At 40.3% G+C, this 14,430-nt stretch overlaps 2 protein-coding genes across 2 annotated transcripts in view; one reads left to right on the forward strand and one right to left on the reverse strand.

The window, feature by feature from the left end:
* LOC136168683 (tripartite motif-containing protein 64-like) overlaps positions 1-14,430 on the reverse strand; it is a 109,072-nt gene that overhangs the window by 23,129 nt on the left and 71,513 nt on the right. The gene's annotated exons all lie outside the window — the stretch shown is intronic.
* Positions 11,597-13,509, forward strand: LOC136168742 (upstream-binding factor 1-like protein 1). Its single transcript, XM_065936439.1, has 2 exons — positions 11,597-11,615; positions 12,122-13,509. Exons 1-2 carry the CDS (start codon positions 11,597-11,599, stop codon positions 13,507-13,509), a joined length of 1,407 nt encoding a protein of 468 aa, XP_065792511.1.

The following is a 14,430-nucleotide window of genomic DNA, read 5'->3' on the forward strand; positions in this document are numbered from 1 at the left end:
CGCAAAGAGTCGGACACAACTGAGCGACTGAACTGACTGACTATGTACTTCTCAGCTGGCTGTTGAGAATAGATAAAAAGAAGACCTCAAGGTTGTAAGAGTTCCATGAGACCCTTTCCCAAGGCACACATCCTGAGATAATTTGGCACAAGATTAGCCAGGGAGAATGGTACTGGGCAATGGCTCAGCAGTACGAGTCTTGAGAAACAGGTTCCCGGGCAAGATCCGTTACAGTTATTAACATAGAGCCTAAGAAAGGCATTTCCACCAGTAAGATGTGCTGTGTGATCATTAGTTCCTAGAGAGGCCAGTTCTCAGGCAAGATACCTTGCTGCACAAGGCATAAGGAAAGCATGAGTGAGAATGTTCACCTCCTCCTTAAAGGTGACCTGGACTGCCTAAGCGTTAACTCTCTCAAGAATGTGGAGAAAAGGAGATCTTCCTGCTCTATTCATGGGGATATACATTGGTAAGCCACTGTGGAGAACAGTTAAAGTGTCCTTAAGAAACAAAAATAAAGTGACCATATGATCCAACAATCCCACTCCTGGGCACATATCCAGGGAAAAGTGTGGTTCAAAAGGATACATGCACCTCCATGGTCATTGACAAGTTGTTTGCAAATGTCAAGATGTGGAAGGAACTTAATGTCCAAGGACAGATGAATGGATGCAGAAAATGTGATACATATATACAATGGAATATTCCTCAGCCATAAAAAGAACCAAAAATGCCATGTGCAGCGACATGCAAGGAACTGGAGACTGCCATAATGAGTGAAGTAAGTCAGAAAAAGGAAGAGAAGTATCATATGATATTGGAATCTAAGAAAATGATGCAAATAGTGATTTATAAAACAGAATCACAGGTGTAGAAAAAATAACATGTAATTTGGGGCTAAGAAGGAGTGAGGGATTAATTGGGAGTCTGGGATTGACACATACATGTTACTATATATGAAATAAATAATTAATAAGAACCTACTGTATAGCACAGGAAACTCAAGTGAATACTTGGGAATGATGTGTAAAAAAAAATCCTAAAAAAAGAGTTATTGTTGTTATTCAGGAAATAAGTCATGTCCAACTTTTTGCAGCCCTAAGAACTGCAGCACGCCAGGCTTCCTTGCCCTTCACTATCTCTGGAAGTTTGCTCAAACTCATGTCAATTGGGCCAATGATGCCATTCAACCGTGTCATCCTCCTTCACCCCCTTTTCCTGCCTTCAATCTTTCTCTGCATGAAGGTCTTTTCAAATGAGCTATCTGTTTGTATCAGGTGGCCAAAGTACTGGAGTTCAGCTTCAGCTTCAGTACTTCCAATGAACATTCAGGGTTGATTTTCTTTAGGATAGACTGGTTTGATCTCCTTGCTGTCCAAGGAACTCTCAAGAGTCTTCTCCAGCACCACAGCTTGAAAGCACCAATTTTCTGGCACTCAGCCTTCTTTACGATCCATCTCTCACATGACTACTGGAAAAATCATAGCTCTTATATAGGGACCTTTGTTGTCAAAGTGATGTCTCTGCTTTTGAATATGCTGTCTAGATTGGTCATAGATTTTCTTCCAATGAACAAGCAGCTTCTAATTACATGGCTGTAGTTATTGGCTGCAGAGATTTTGGAGTCCAACAAAATAGCATCCATCACAGGTTCCAATCTTCCCCCATCTATTTGCCATGAATTGATAGAACCGAATGCCAGGATTTAGTTTTTAGAATGATGAGTTTTAAGCCAGCTTTTTCACTCTCCTATTTCATCCTCATCAAGAAGATTTTAAGTTCCTCTTTGTTTTCTGCTGTAAAAGTGGTATCATCTGTATATCTGAGGTTGTTGATAGTTCTCCCAGCAATCTTGACTCCAGCTGGTGAGTCATTCAGCCTGGCATTTGGCAATGTACTCTGCATAGAAGTTAAAGAAGCAGGGCGACAATATACAGTCTTGACATCCTCCTTTCCCAGTCTTGAGTCACTCTCTTGTTCCAAGTCTGGTTACAACTCCTGCTTCTATTCCTGTATACAGTCTTAGAAAACAGGTAAGGTAGTCTGGTATTCCCATCTCTTTAAGAATTTTCCACAGTTTTATTTGATTCACATAGACAAAGGCTTTAGAGTAGTCAGTGAAGCAGACATAATTCTTTTTTTGGAATTTTCTTACTTTTCCTATGATCCAACAGATGTTGGCAATTGCATTTCTGATTCCTCAGCCTTTTCTAAATGCAGCTTGCACATCTGGAAGTTCTCTGTTCACAAACTGCTGAAGTCTAACCAGAAAGATTTTATACATAATCTTGCTAGCATGTGAAACGATTGCAGTTGCACAGTAGTCTGAACATTCTTTGCCACTTCTTTCTTTCAGATTGGAAGAAAAACTGACCATTTCCAGTCCCATGGCCACTACAAATTTTCCAAATTTGCTGACATATTGAGTGCAGCACTTTCACAGCATCATCTTTAGCAATTTGAAATAGCTCAGCCTGAATTCCTTCACCTCCACTAGATTTGTTCCTAGTAATCTCTCTTAAGGCCCACTTTTTTCACACTCCAGATGTCTGACTCTAGGTGAGTGACCACACCATTGTGGTTATCCAGGTCATTAGGACTTTTTTAGTACAGTTCTTCTGTGGATTCTTGCCACTGCTCCTTAATCTCTCTGCTTCTGTTATGTCCTTGATATTTCTGTCCTTTCTTGTGCCCATCTTTGCAAGAAGTGTTCCCTTGATATCCCCAATTTTCTTGAAGAGATCTCTGGTCTTTCCCATTTTCCTCTGTTTCTTTGCATTTCTTACCTTTCCTTGCTATTCTCTGGAACTCTGCATTCAGTTGGGTATCTCTTTCCCCTCCTCTATTGTGTTTGCTTCTCTTGTTTTCCCAGCTATTTGTAAGGTCTCCTCGGACAAGCACTTTGCCTTCTTGCACTGACTGCATGCATCACAGCCTGGTGTAACTCAAGGAAGCTATGACTCATACCTGGCAGGGCCTCCAAAGATGGACGAGTCATGGTGGAGAGTTCTGACAAAACGTGGTCCACTGGAGAAGGGAATGGCAAACCACTTCAGTGTTCTTGCCTCAAGAACCTCATGAACAGTATGGAAAACAGAGGTGAGAGTATAGATATATGTATATATATATACATGGGGTCACAAAGAGTCAGACACGACTAGCGACTGAACTGAACTGATATCTGATTCACTTTGCTATAAACCTGAAATGAATACAATATTGTACATCAACTCTATGGCTTATTCATATCAATGTATGACAAAACCCACTGAAAGGTTGTGTGTGTATATGTATGTATATGTATATGTATATATACATACATGGGGTCACAAAAAGTCGGACATGACTGAGCGACTGAACTGTACTGAACTGATATCTGATTCACTTTGCTATACACCTGAAACTAATACAATATTGTACATCAACTTTATATTTTAAAAAAATTAGAAATAAGTAAATAAATTTTCCCATTTAGTATCGTTCCGTGAGTGGAACTCCATGACCCATTTTTTATTAAATACGAAAATGTTTTGAGGAATAGAATGCAAACAGAGTCAAAATAAAGAAAATCTTAAAGGATAGGTGTCCAAACATCATAGACAGCATCACATTTCTTTCACAGATTGTCTATGATTTCTTTAGTCTATCCTGCAGTGTACAACTATGCAATAATCCTTACCTTCACAGCCTAGCATCAATATTTCAAATGTACATACATATTGAATAATAGAATGAAAGGGTATGAGATGATATTCAGGGAAAGTCTAAAAGGAACAGAGTCTTAGAGAATGACCACCACCCGCTGTTCTGTGTGCAATTATAGCCAGAGCAAAACAACAGTGTGTAACCAAAATGAGCCTCGGAGGGAAGAATTTCATGGAAAACTGAATGAAAAGAATAACATTTAAGAGACTTTAGTTTTGAAGGGGTTGAGGACATCCATCAAACAGCAGAAGGCAATAGTAGTAAGTGGTATTATTAGGGAGCTTGACTGTTCTGGGTTGAAGAACAGAATGTGAAGAACTCTTCTTCCTGAAGAAATGTCCAGAAAGTAATCCAGGCAAATTCAGACAGGTAATCAAAGCTAGTGGGTCACTTCAATTAGGACTATAATAAATTTCTATAAGTGGAGATATGAAATTTATAATTGGGGAGTTCATTTATTAACCAAACTTCATGGATTGGAAGTGTGAACTCAATCTGTGACTCTTTACCTGAGATTGGATTATGGTAATTGGATTAAGTAAATTTCAGAAGGTTGGACTTCAATCCTTGGCATCTAGATGTGTTTACAGTTCTTGAAAAATCTAATCAGGTGTTCCTATAACTTTCTTCAGGGTTGATACCCTATCACTTCAAGGAAATGAACCTGGTCTTCAGAGGATATATAAAGCATCCAGCAAAGATCCAAGCTCATTCTTCTCCAGAGCCCAGAGTTGTTGCCTTTGGAATTGACTTGGCCTTGGAGACTTAAACCTGTTTGCCACCAGGAAGTGAGCACCTAACCTCTGAACTGAATTTAAAGAGTTACTTACTAAACAAGAGAGAAGACTTCTGTAACAGTACTGAGGTGAGTTCTGATCCAGGTATGATGAATATGTGCTATGTTCAGTTAAAAATGAAACTTTAATGGTAATCATGGATAGAAAGCTAATTTTTTTTTTTTTTTTGGTCTTCCAGTGATATCTGTTTTTAAGCCCTGCATCAAACATTTGTCCCATATGTGATTTTTAGACAAGTAGCATTTTACCCACAGTATGTCAAGTATCTTCTTTACAAACTGGGGGTAAAAATTAGTGAATATTGCTGAGAATACTAAGATGGTTAATCCATATAACAGGAGTTAATCCAATGCCTAAAAATAGTTTTCTTGGGGATGGTTTTGACCACCACCTCCTGTACAGTGTTATAAACTTCCATGCATAGTTCTACAGGAACATAGTCACTCCTTACTAACAGCTGAGAAAAGAAGAGAAGCAAAAGGCAAAGAAAAAAAAAAAAAGAAAGAAATATCCATCTGAATGCAGAGCTCCAAAGAATAGCAAGGAGAGATAGGAAAGGCTTCCTAAGTGATCAATACAAAGAAATAGAGGAAATTCATAATGGGAAAAAATAGAAATCTTCAGGAAATTAGAGCTATCAAGGGAATATTTCATGGAAATTTGAGCACAATAAAGGACAGAAATGGTATGGACCTAATAGAAGCAGAAGATATTTAGAAGAGGTGGCAAGAATACAGAGAACTATACAAAAAAAATCTTAATGACTCTAATAGCCATGAGGGTGTGATCACTCACCTAGGGCCAGACATCATGGAGTGCTTAGTCAAGTGGGCCTTAGGGAGCATCACTGCAAATAAAGTTAGTGGAGGTGATGGAATTCCAGCTGAGCTATTTCAAATCCCAAAAGATGATGTTGTTAAAGTGCTGCTCTCAATATGCCAGCAAATTTGGAAAACTCAGCAGTGGTCACAGGACTGGAAAAGGTCAATTTTCATTCCAATTCCAAAGAAAGGCAATGCCAAAAATGTTCAGCCTACCACACAAATTGCACTCAACTCACAGGCTAACAAAGTAGTGCTCACAATTCTCCAAGCCAGGCTTCATGAACCGACAACATCCGGAGGTTCAAGCTGAATTTTAAAAGTCAGAGAAACAAGAAATCAAATTGCCAACATCCACATGATCATAGAAAAGGCAAGATAATTCCAGAAAAATATCTACTTCTGCTTCATTGACTACACTAAAGCCACTAAAGTCGTGTTCCACTCTGTGTGACCCCATAGACGACAGCCCAACAGGCTCCCCCATCCCTAGGATTGTCCAGGCAAGAACATTGGAGTGGGTTGCCATTTCCTTCTCCAATGTGTGAAAGTGAAAAGTGATAGTGAAGTCACTCAGTCGTGTCTGACTCTTAGCGACCCCATGGACAGCAGCTTACCAGGCTCCTAAATCATGGGATTTTCCAGGCAACAGTACTAGAGTGGGTTGCTCCTGCCTTCTACCGCCATTGTCCCTGGGGGTCACTATTTTTATCAGTTTCCTAGGGCTCCCACAACACCCGACCCCACACGGGGTGGTTTAAAACCAGTGTAATCTCTGACAGATCTGGAGGCTGGAAATCAAGGTGTTGGCAGGGTTGTACACCTTCCAAAAACTCTGAAAGAATTTGTCTTTGTCTCTTCCAGTGACAGGTGGCTCCTGGCAATCCTCAAATTATGACATTTAACTTGCATCTCTTCCTCCTTACAGGACCTTTCCTGCTGCATCTAAAACATCCCTCTTCTTTCTCTCATCAGGACACCTGTCAGCAGGTTTGGGGTCCACTCTACCCTGGGTGGTCTCATCATGGTATCTTTACCTCGATTATGTCTGCAAAGAATTTATTCTAAAAATAAAGTCACAGAGATACTGGCTGTTGGGATTTGGACATAATTTGGGAGAGGGTAAGAGGCACATTTTGGAGAAAGGCATGGCAACCCACTCCAGTATTCTTGCCTGGAGAATCTCGTTAACAGAGGAGCCTGGCAGCTAACGTCCATGGGGTCACAAAGAGCCAGACACGACTGAGCAGCTAACACAACGGGCACATTAACTCTCTACTTCAAGAACAGAATGAAAGAATGTTGTCCTAAATTCAAGAGGTCTCAGATTTTTCTGGGGGAAGTAAAAACCTCAATATTTTTTCTTTGCTTTGTATGTAGATTATATGCAGTAGAGAAATAGTTAAAGCAAGGTTTCAGATTTGCAAGGTTTTGCCCAGTGAATTCCTTTGAAGTTTTTTCGAGGTTAGAATTACTGGGTCAAAGGCAAATATACTTTTTAAGATCTGGATGTATATATACAAAGCATTCTCAAGTCCATTGACTGGTTGGATCTCCTTGCAGTCAAAGGATCTCTCAAGATTCTTCTCCAATCCCACAGTTCAAAAGCATCAATTCTTTGGTGCTCAGCTTTCTTTATAGTCCAACTCTCACATCCATACATGTGGATGGAAAAACCATAAACCAAAACCAAAGCCATAAACCAAAAACCAAAGCTACTGGAAAAACCATAGCTTTGACTTGACAGAACTTTGTTGACAAAGTAGTGTCTCTACTTTTTTAATATGTTGTCTAGGTTGGTCGTAACTTTTCTGCCAAGGAGTAAGTGTCTTCTAATTTCTTGGCTGCAGTCACCATCTGCAGTGATTTTGGAGCCCAGAAACTAAAGTCTGTCACTGTTTCCCCATCTATTTGCCATGAAGTAATGAGACGAGATGCCATGAGTTTCCTTATTTGAATGTTGAGTTTAAGCCAACTTTTTCACTCTCCTCTTTCACTTTCACATAAGATACTCTTAAGTTCTTCGCTTTCTGCCATAAAGGGTGGTGTCATCTGCGTATCTGAGGTTATTGATATTTCCCCTGGTAGTCTTGATCCAGCTTGTGCTTCATCTAGCACAGCATTCCTCATGATATACTCATGACATATATCACGATATACTCATGATATAAATAAGCAGGGTGACAATATACAGCCTTTATGTACTCCTTTCCCTATTTGGAACCTGAACATTTTGGAAATTTTTTATTTTCTCTAATAGCGAATCTACTAATATTTAATCTTTTTTTGTATTATAAATAATGCAGCATTTGTTGATTCCATTAATTTTTATGGATTATAAAATATTATATTAAAACTAATTAGAACTACTGACCTCTGCAAACTATTTATGTGAATATCATATATGTAAGAAAAATAACTGTGCTTTTTCAAGAACAGTTCATCAAAAACTATGAATTATATATAGAGAGATGAAACATTTATTTTTAGCAAATCCCATCTACTACCTACCATGGAATCCTCCAGAAAGTTGAGCAGTCCAGTGTATATTTTGATATATGATTTCAGCTTTGCCTGTGCACATCCATAAGTAAAAGTATATGCCCAAAATGATGCCATAGTTATTTACTGTTTTTTGATGCTAAGCATCAAAATTATTTCACTGATTTAGGTTTCCCAAATAATATCCTACTGTTCCATGTTTCACAATACTAGTTGCAAAGTATATTGATATATAAATTTGGAAATAGAAGAAATCAGTTTTAAGACAGTTATGAAATCTGTTATTGAAAGCATTCTTTGGCCTAATAATTAGTCATTTCAAGCTAGATATACTTTTGACCATGTTGGATTGAATCAAATTTTTCTCAACAAAGCAATTGCATTTTTAAAAATGCACTGTTCCTGTTTAATCACTCTAAAGTCAGAATTAAATCAATCACAGATGCCAGAATTTGGAGTCTCTTTTTTCTCTAATTCCCAAACTAATATACAATAATTATTCATATTTTGATCTATTCTATACACTGGTAGAATATGCATTAGAACTGAAGGGGTTTTAATGACCATTGTAAATTTGATATGTTATTAGGCCTTAGAGCTTGTGAATAAAGTGCAGAAGTTATCAAATCATGGAAGGATATATATTCAATATCTTAGTAAACTAAAATTAAATATGGAGGGAATTTAAGGAGAATGTAAGATCCTTAAAATCACAGAGGAACGGGTATTCAATATAAAACTCAGAGATGAGGACTGGGACTTCAGTTGTGGATTCTATTAACATATAGAGATTAGAAAGAGATTTAGTGCAGTTAGTGTTGATTGGGTTTACCCAAGGGAACTGTGGTAATCTAATCAGGAAGGGGCCTCAGGGTCCTGATTGGTGGATCTCAGATGCACTGTTGCTTCTGTTCACAGTTGTTCTGAGTTGGCTGGACTGTGGACAGCTCTGAAAGTTACAGCTGCTGACCCATCCAGAGAACATAGAACTCCTGACTGGACGGGACTGATTTTGTACCAGCACTGGGGAGACCAAAGCTACAACTTTCTGGTGAGTAGATTGTTCTGAGTAGATGGATTCATATTTCTTTCCCTCAAAAATTAAAAAAGATAATTTTAATTTAGCAGTAGCAGGCTTAAGAATTTCTTAAGCAAATGAAAAGAACTAGTTCATAAGAATTATGTTATTACTTAGAATTCACTCTGAAACTATAGGCTTACCTTCAAATCATTGGAATTTGTGAATGAACATGAGTGATTCTATGAACTTATGATTTCATGATATAAAAGGAAAATATGAATTTCTTGATGGGAAGTCCTAGACAGTTTTTCCATTTAGCATGATACCTAAAATTTGATTGAGAAACTGTGCTGTAGAACATGAAAAGTAATGTATTTGTGAGAAAAAGTTGGGATTTCCGCCTTTAAATTGTCCAGTAGTAATCCAGACCCGATGATGGCTCTCAAAACAACATCAGTAACACACCAAATAGCTGAAAGAAAAAGAAATTCTGCACTCACTCTGATATGGAAGTGAAAACTTTTATTAACTTCAGTCATGTATTTTGAAGCACAGTATATTAGATGGCTGGCTTCCCTGGTGGCTCAGGGGAAAAGAAGCTGCCTGCAGGAGACACAGGTTCAATCTGTGGGTCTCAAGGGCCGCTCGAGAAGGAAATGGCAACCCACTCCAGTATTCTTGCCTGGAAAATCCCATGGACAGGAGCCTAGTGGGCTACAGTCCAAGGGGTTGCAGAAAAGTCGCACAGGCCTCAGGGACTAAACAGCTACAATATTGGATGGAACTGTGTGCTTATGGAACTGATGGATTTGATGACATTGGCTGCACCAAATCTTTCTTGCACCTCAAGGGATCTTTAGATGGGGCACGCAGACTCTTAGTCACCACACAGGAACTCTGTATCTTGGCAGGTGAACACTTAGCTGTGGAATGTGGGCTCTAATTCCCTGACAAAGGACCAAATGCTGGGCCCGTCCATTGGGAGCATGGAGTCTTAGCCACTGAAGCTCCGAGGAAGTCCCAGAATTGGTCTTATTGTGACTTGGAATTTGTATGTTTTGAAATAGGAAAACTTTTCTGATAGTAGAGTAAATCTGATATGATTGGGAGTATGCTGATGTGATAATCAAAGAAATGGATTCCCCTTACATTAAGGCCATTTAAATTGAAGAGTGTCATTGTCAAAGAGAAGAGAAAATTCAATTGTTAGAGTTCTCAGAACTGAAAGTTGTAGTTAAACAAAGATTACTGTTATGCTTAAGAGTCATTTTTATTAGAGACAGAAGGGACTGAGTTTTAATAGAATAAAATAGAACATTGAACTTGAGTACCTTTGTTTAGTGTAGATACACTGTGTGTGATATGTCATTGTTTCTCAGATTGCCCTATCAGAGGCGGTAAGAAGACTCTTCTTGTGTGAGTGCAGGAGACACGTGCAGAGAAGGGCTTCTCTCCCAGCGCCTGAAGTACCTGCACCTCCTCCATAGGTGAGTGTTTCTATTTGTTCATTTCTATGAGCTTCCGATGAGACATGTTTTGTCATCTTTATATCTCAGCCAAAACAGAGTCCTTGGCTTATTGTGAAGTGGTGAAGTGAAAGTCACTCAGTCATGTCCGACTCTTTGTGACCCCATGGGCTATCCAGTGCGTGGAATTCTCAGGCTAGAATACTGGCGTGGGTAGCCTTTCCCTTCTCCAGGGTACTTCCCAACCCAGGGATCAAACCCAGGTCTTCTGCATTGCAGGCAGATTCTCTACCAGCTGAGTCACAAGGAAAGGGTCTTGTTGTATATAGTTGTATTTACTATGCCTTATTATAATGTCTATTGACCTCACCAGAAATGGAATATTGACCACTTAAACTCTTTTTCAATCCTTACATACATGTGTTTACCCTTCTCTTCTCTTCATCTTCCTTTTGTACTTCGGTGACCTGTTTCTTAGGTGAATTATATCATATCATCTCAACTGCACATTCAGTCTATGTCCATCTGGACTTTTTTTAGAAGGGAGCTATGCTCAGAATCCTAAGGAGTGTTATTATTCTAGAGAAGATTGCATTCACGATAACATTGAGCAGAAAGTACAGAATTCCCGTCTACATCCTGCCTCCCTAGAATAAGTTCGTGTTTCTGTCTCCCCACCCCCGCCCCCCGTTATAACATTATGTCTCAGAGTGGTGTGTTTATTATGATTTAGGAACCTCCACTGACACTTCATTATCACCCAAAGTCTATGGTTTCACATTAGTGTTTACTTTTGGTGTTGTGTATTCTGTTAGTTTTCACTGATATACAGTGACAAGTATCTACCTTTATAATATCCAGAAGTGTTAGACTGCTGAAAGTCATTTGTGATCACCTATTCATCAGCCCCGTCACCCTAACTGCTGGGAAGCAAAGTTTATTTCACTGTCCTCATATATTTCTCTTTTTTTCCATATATTCCTCTTTCCTGGAATGTCTTATAGTTGGACTCATGAAGTATGTATGCTTTTCAGCTTAGCTTCATTCACCTAGAGATATGAATTAAAAAATTCTCTGTGTCTCTTACTGGCTTGATCTCTCATTAATTTTTAGAACTGAGTTCTATTTCTTGGCCTTGATGTACCAGAGTTTCTTTATCCTTTCATATTGGTTGTTTCCTAGTTTTGTGATTATGACCAAAGTGGCTATAAACGTCCCATTGCAGGTCTTTTTATTTTTTAATGGATATAGGTTTTCAAATGATTTGGGTGAATATTAAGGAGCATGAGTCCGGACTTAAGAGGTAGGAGGTATTTAGTTTTGTCACAAATTACCTTATTGTCTTTCAGAAGGCGTGCACTGTTTTCATCGCCTTAGGAAACGAATCAAATTTCCTGATATTCCACCCTCTCAGCACTTGGTCCTTCTTGGGGATTTTGACCATTCTTTTCCGTGTACTGTGGTATCTCGATGCTATTTTAAAGCCCTCTTGCTTGTCAGGCATTTTTATTTTTAACTTCCCTTCCTTTTCTCTCATCTTTGTCCCTTGAGTGAGTCCCCAAGCTTTTGTTCATTTCTATGTAAAACTCACTGTGGTGAGACTGGAAGGCAAGTTGGGGTCAGGCCTGAGGATTTTTAATTGTGAAAAGAAGCTTCATAATGCTCACAGGACTCTCAACTCAGAGGTTGGGCGGGTTTTCATTTACGTTCTTGAGGGTAAATGAAATGACAGAAGGGACCTATGCCAAGTGGGTGGTGCTTCCCTCCTGTGTCACAAAGGAGAGTAACTTTCCTTTTCTTTCTCCACAGAAACGGAGGATCGCACACACTGCAGGACTTCAGAAATAACTCACCTGCTGAATCTTGAGAGTGAAGAAGCTGAAGATTCTGCTGAGGTGTCCGAACTGCAGGGGTCACATAAGTGTCCCAAAGACCCAGAAATGGCGATGCAGAAACGCCAAGACGACTGGTCCAAGGAAGACATTGTGCAGTTACTGGAATGTATGGAGAAAAACATTCCATCCAGTGACAGGCACACGTTCAAAAAAACCCAGTCAGTGATGGACTGGGAAAAAATAGCTTTTAAAGATTTTTCTGGGGAAATGTGCAAACTCAAATGGTTAGAGGTTTCCCATAAGGTGAGAAAGTTTCGCACGCTGAAAGAATTAGTCCTGGAAGCTAAGGAAAATGTTAACAATCGTTCCAAAAAACACAAGAAATCACAGAAAACACAAGAAAACACCAGAAAACACAAGAAACATGCTTATTTGTTCAAGAAGTCCCTGACAGCTTACCACCACATTTCCCAAGTGATGCAACCCCAGTACATCCAAAAACACCCCAAGATAAGCAACCAGGAGCTGACCAGGGATCTGCCTGAGGAACACAGGAAGCTGCCTGAGCAGCTGAGGGTGAAACACGGTCAGGATCTTGAGAAAGAGAAAAAGGATTTTAGGGAGAAAAAGGCTCTGTTCAGAGAACAGCACCCTGATCTAGGCTCAAACCCCAAGAAATCTGGTGTCCCCCAAAGAAGTGAAATGAAAGTGCAAGAGAAGTTTCAGGAGACTGTTCAAAAAGTGAAGTCTCCCCAAGAAAAAAGTTTACCCATGATGTGGAAATTCCACGGAGAGCCCAAGAAGCCCCCAATGAATGGCTATCACAAGTTCCACCAGGATCTCTGGTCGAGCAGGGAGCTGAAAGTGATTCCCCCGAGGGAGCGCATGGTGGAGATCAGTAGACGCTGGCAACGGGTACCCCAGGGCCAGAAGGAGCTTTATAAGAAGCAGGCAGAGGAACTGCAGACACAGTACAAGGTGGAGCTTGATCTCTGGCTCAGGACTCTGTCTCCTAAAGAATATGCTGCTTACAGAGAAGCAACCTGTGCTAAGCGTAAGAACATGAGCGTGACAGGGAGCCCGAACCCCAAGATTAGAAGGATGGATCTGCAGTTCCCATCATCAGGGAATCTGCAAGAAATGCGTAGAGAGGACCTGGGGCTTCAGGCTGCAGAGTTAGCATCATCAGACACCATTGGAGAACATTCTTCTGCCTCAGGGAGATCAGAAGAAAATGAGGAAGAGGAGGAAGGCAACTCCTCAGCCCCCAGCAGTGAGGATGAAGATGGAGATTCTGAGCCGGAGAACTGCAGCTCCAGCTCATCGTCCTCAGGGGACTCCTCTGACTCGGATTCCGACTGAGTTTAGTTCACAACCTGAAGGGACAGAATTTTCAGCAAAAGTCCACCGGCTCTTCTCTCTATGCCTTTTCATTGCCTTCCTTCTTTCCTTCCCTCTTCATACAAAGTGGGATCTGTTGGATAGAAGGCATCTTGTGCTGTAATTTCTGGCCTCTCCATCTACCCCAAGTTGCCCCGGAGAGAAAGTCAATGCAATGATGCCCCCTGGAATAAACCCTGAGCTGACCGGGCTGCGGGGCACCCAGGACTAGACTGAGCTCCCTGAACTGGAAAGGTTTGCTCTCCTCAGCCTCTGCTTGCCAGACGTGTGAGGGCTCCAGGGGTCTGTGAGCCCCTTCTCTGTGACCTTGTCCCTCAGGACTCAGGCACTGAGCTGGGGAGGGAAGGTCTGATTGACTGGAAGTAGGAGATTTGCCTTAAAGAGAATTGTCAGGCCCTGATGTCTCTGCCCCATCTCTCTGAGGTGAGGAGTTGGCCCTTCCTTACCTTGGAAGTGGGACTGGCACGTGGGCAGCAATATTTCCATGTGTGTGTGCATCCCGTTAACTGCCTGTGAGATTTCTCACTGATCAAAACCTCAAAATTAAAAATGTGTAACCCCTCCACCTGAATCAGCTTTTCCTTAAAACCAGCCTCCTTTGACCAGTGGCCCTGAGTTTGCAGGCCATGTCTGAATTTCTGCAGGTTTCTGCCCCAGCCCCTTCCTTCTGCTCCAGGTTGTAAGTGAATCATGTTCTTACCATAGACTTAAATTGTATTATATTATGACTTGTATAGTTTGTGTGTCATTATTTTAATTCCTAACTACTAAACAGTTTGGGAATTCATCTACCACTATGACACATTTTTATTTTGATTTATTGATGTATTTGAAAGTGTATTTAAAGCTAGTGCCATCTCATTAAACTTTTTTTTTCTAAAC

This window comes from Muntiacus reevesi, chromosome 5 (genome assembly GCF_963930625.1).
Source record: "Muntiacus reevesi chromosome 5, mMunRee1.1, whole genome shotgun sequence".
Classification (NCBI taxonomy): Eukaryota; Metazoa; Chordata; class Mammalia; order Artiodactyla; family Cervidae; genus Muntiacus; species Muntiacus reevesi.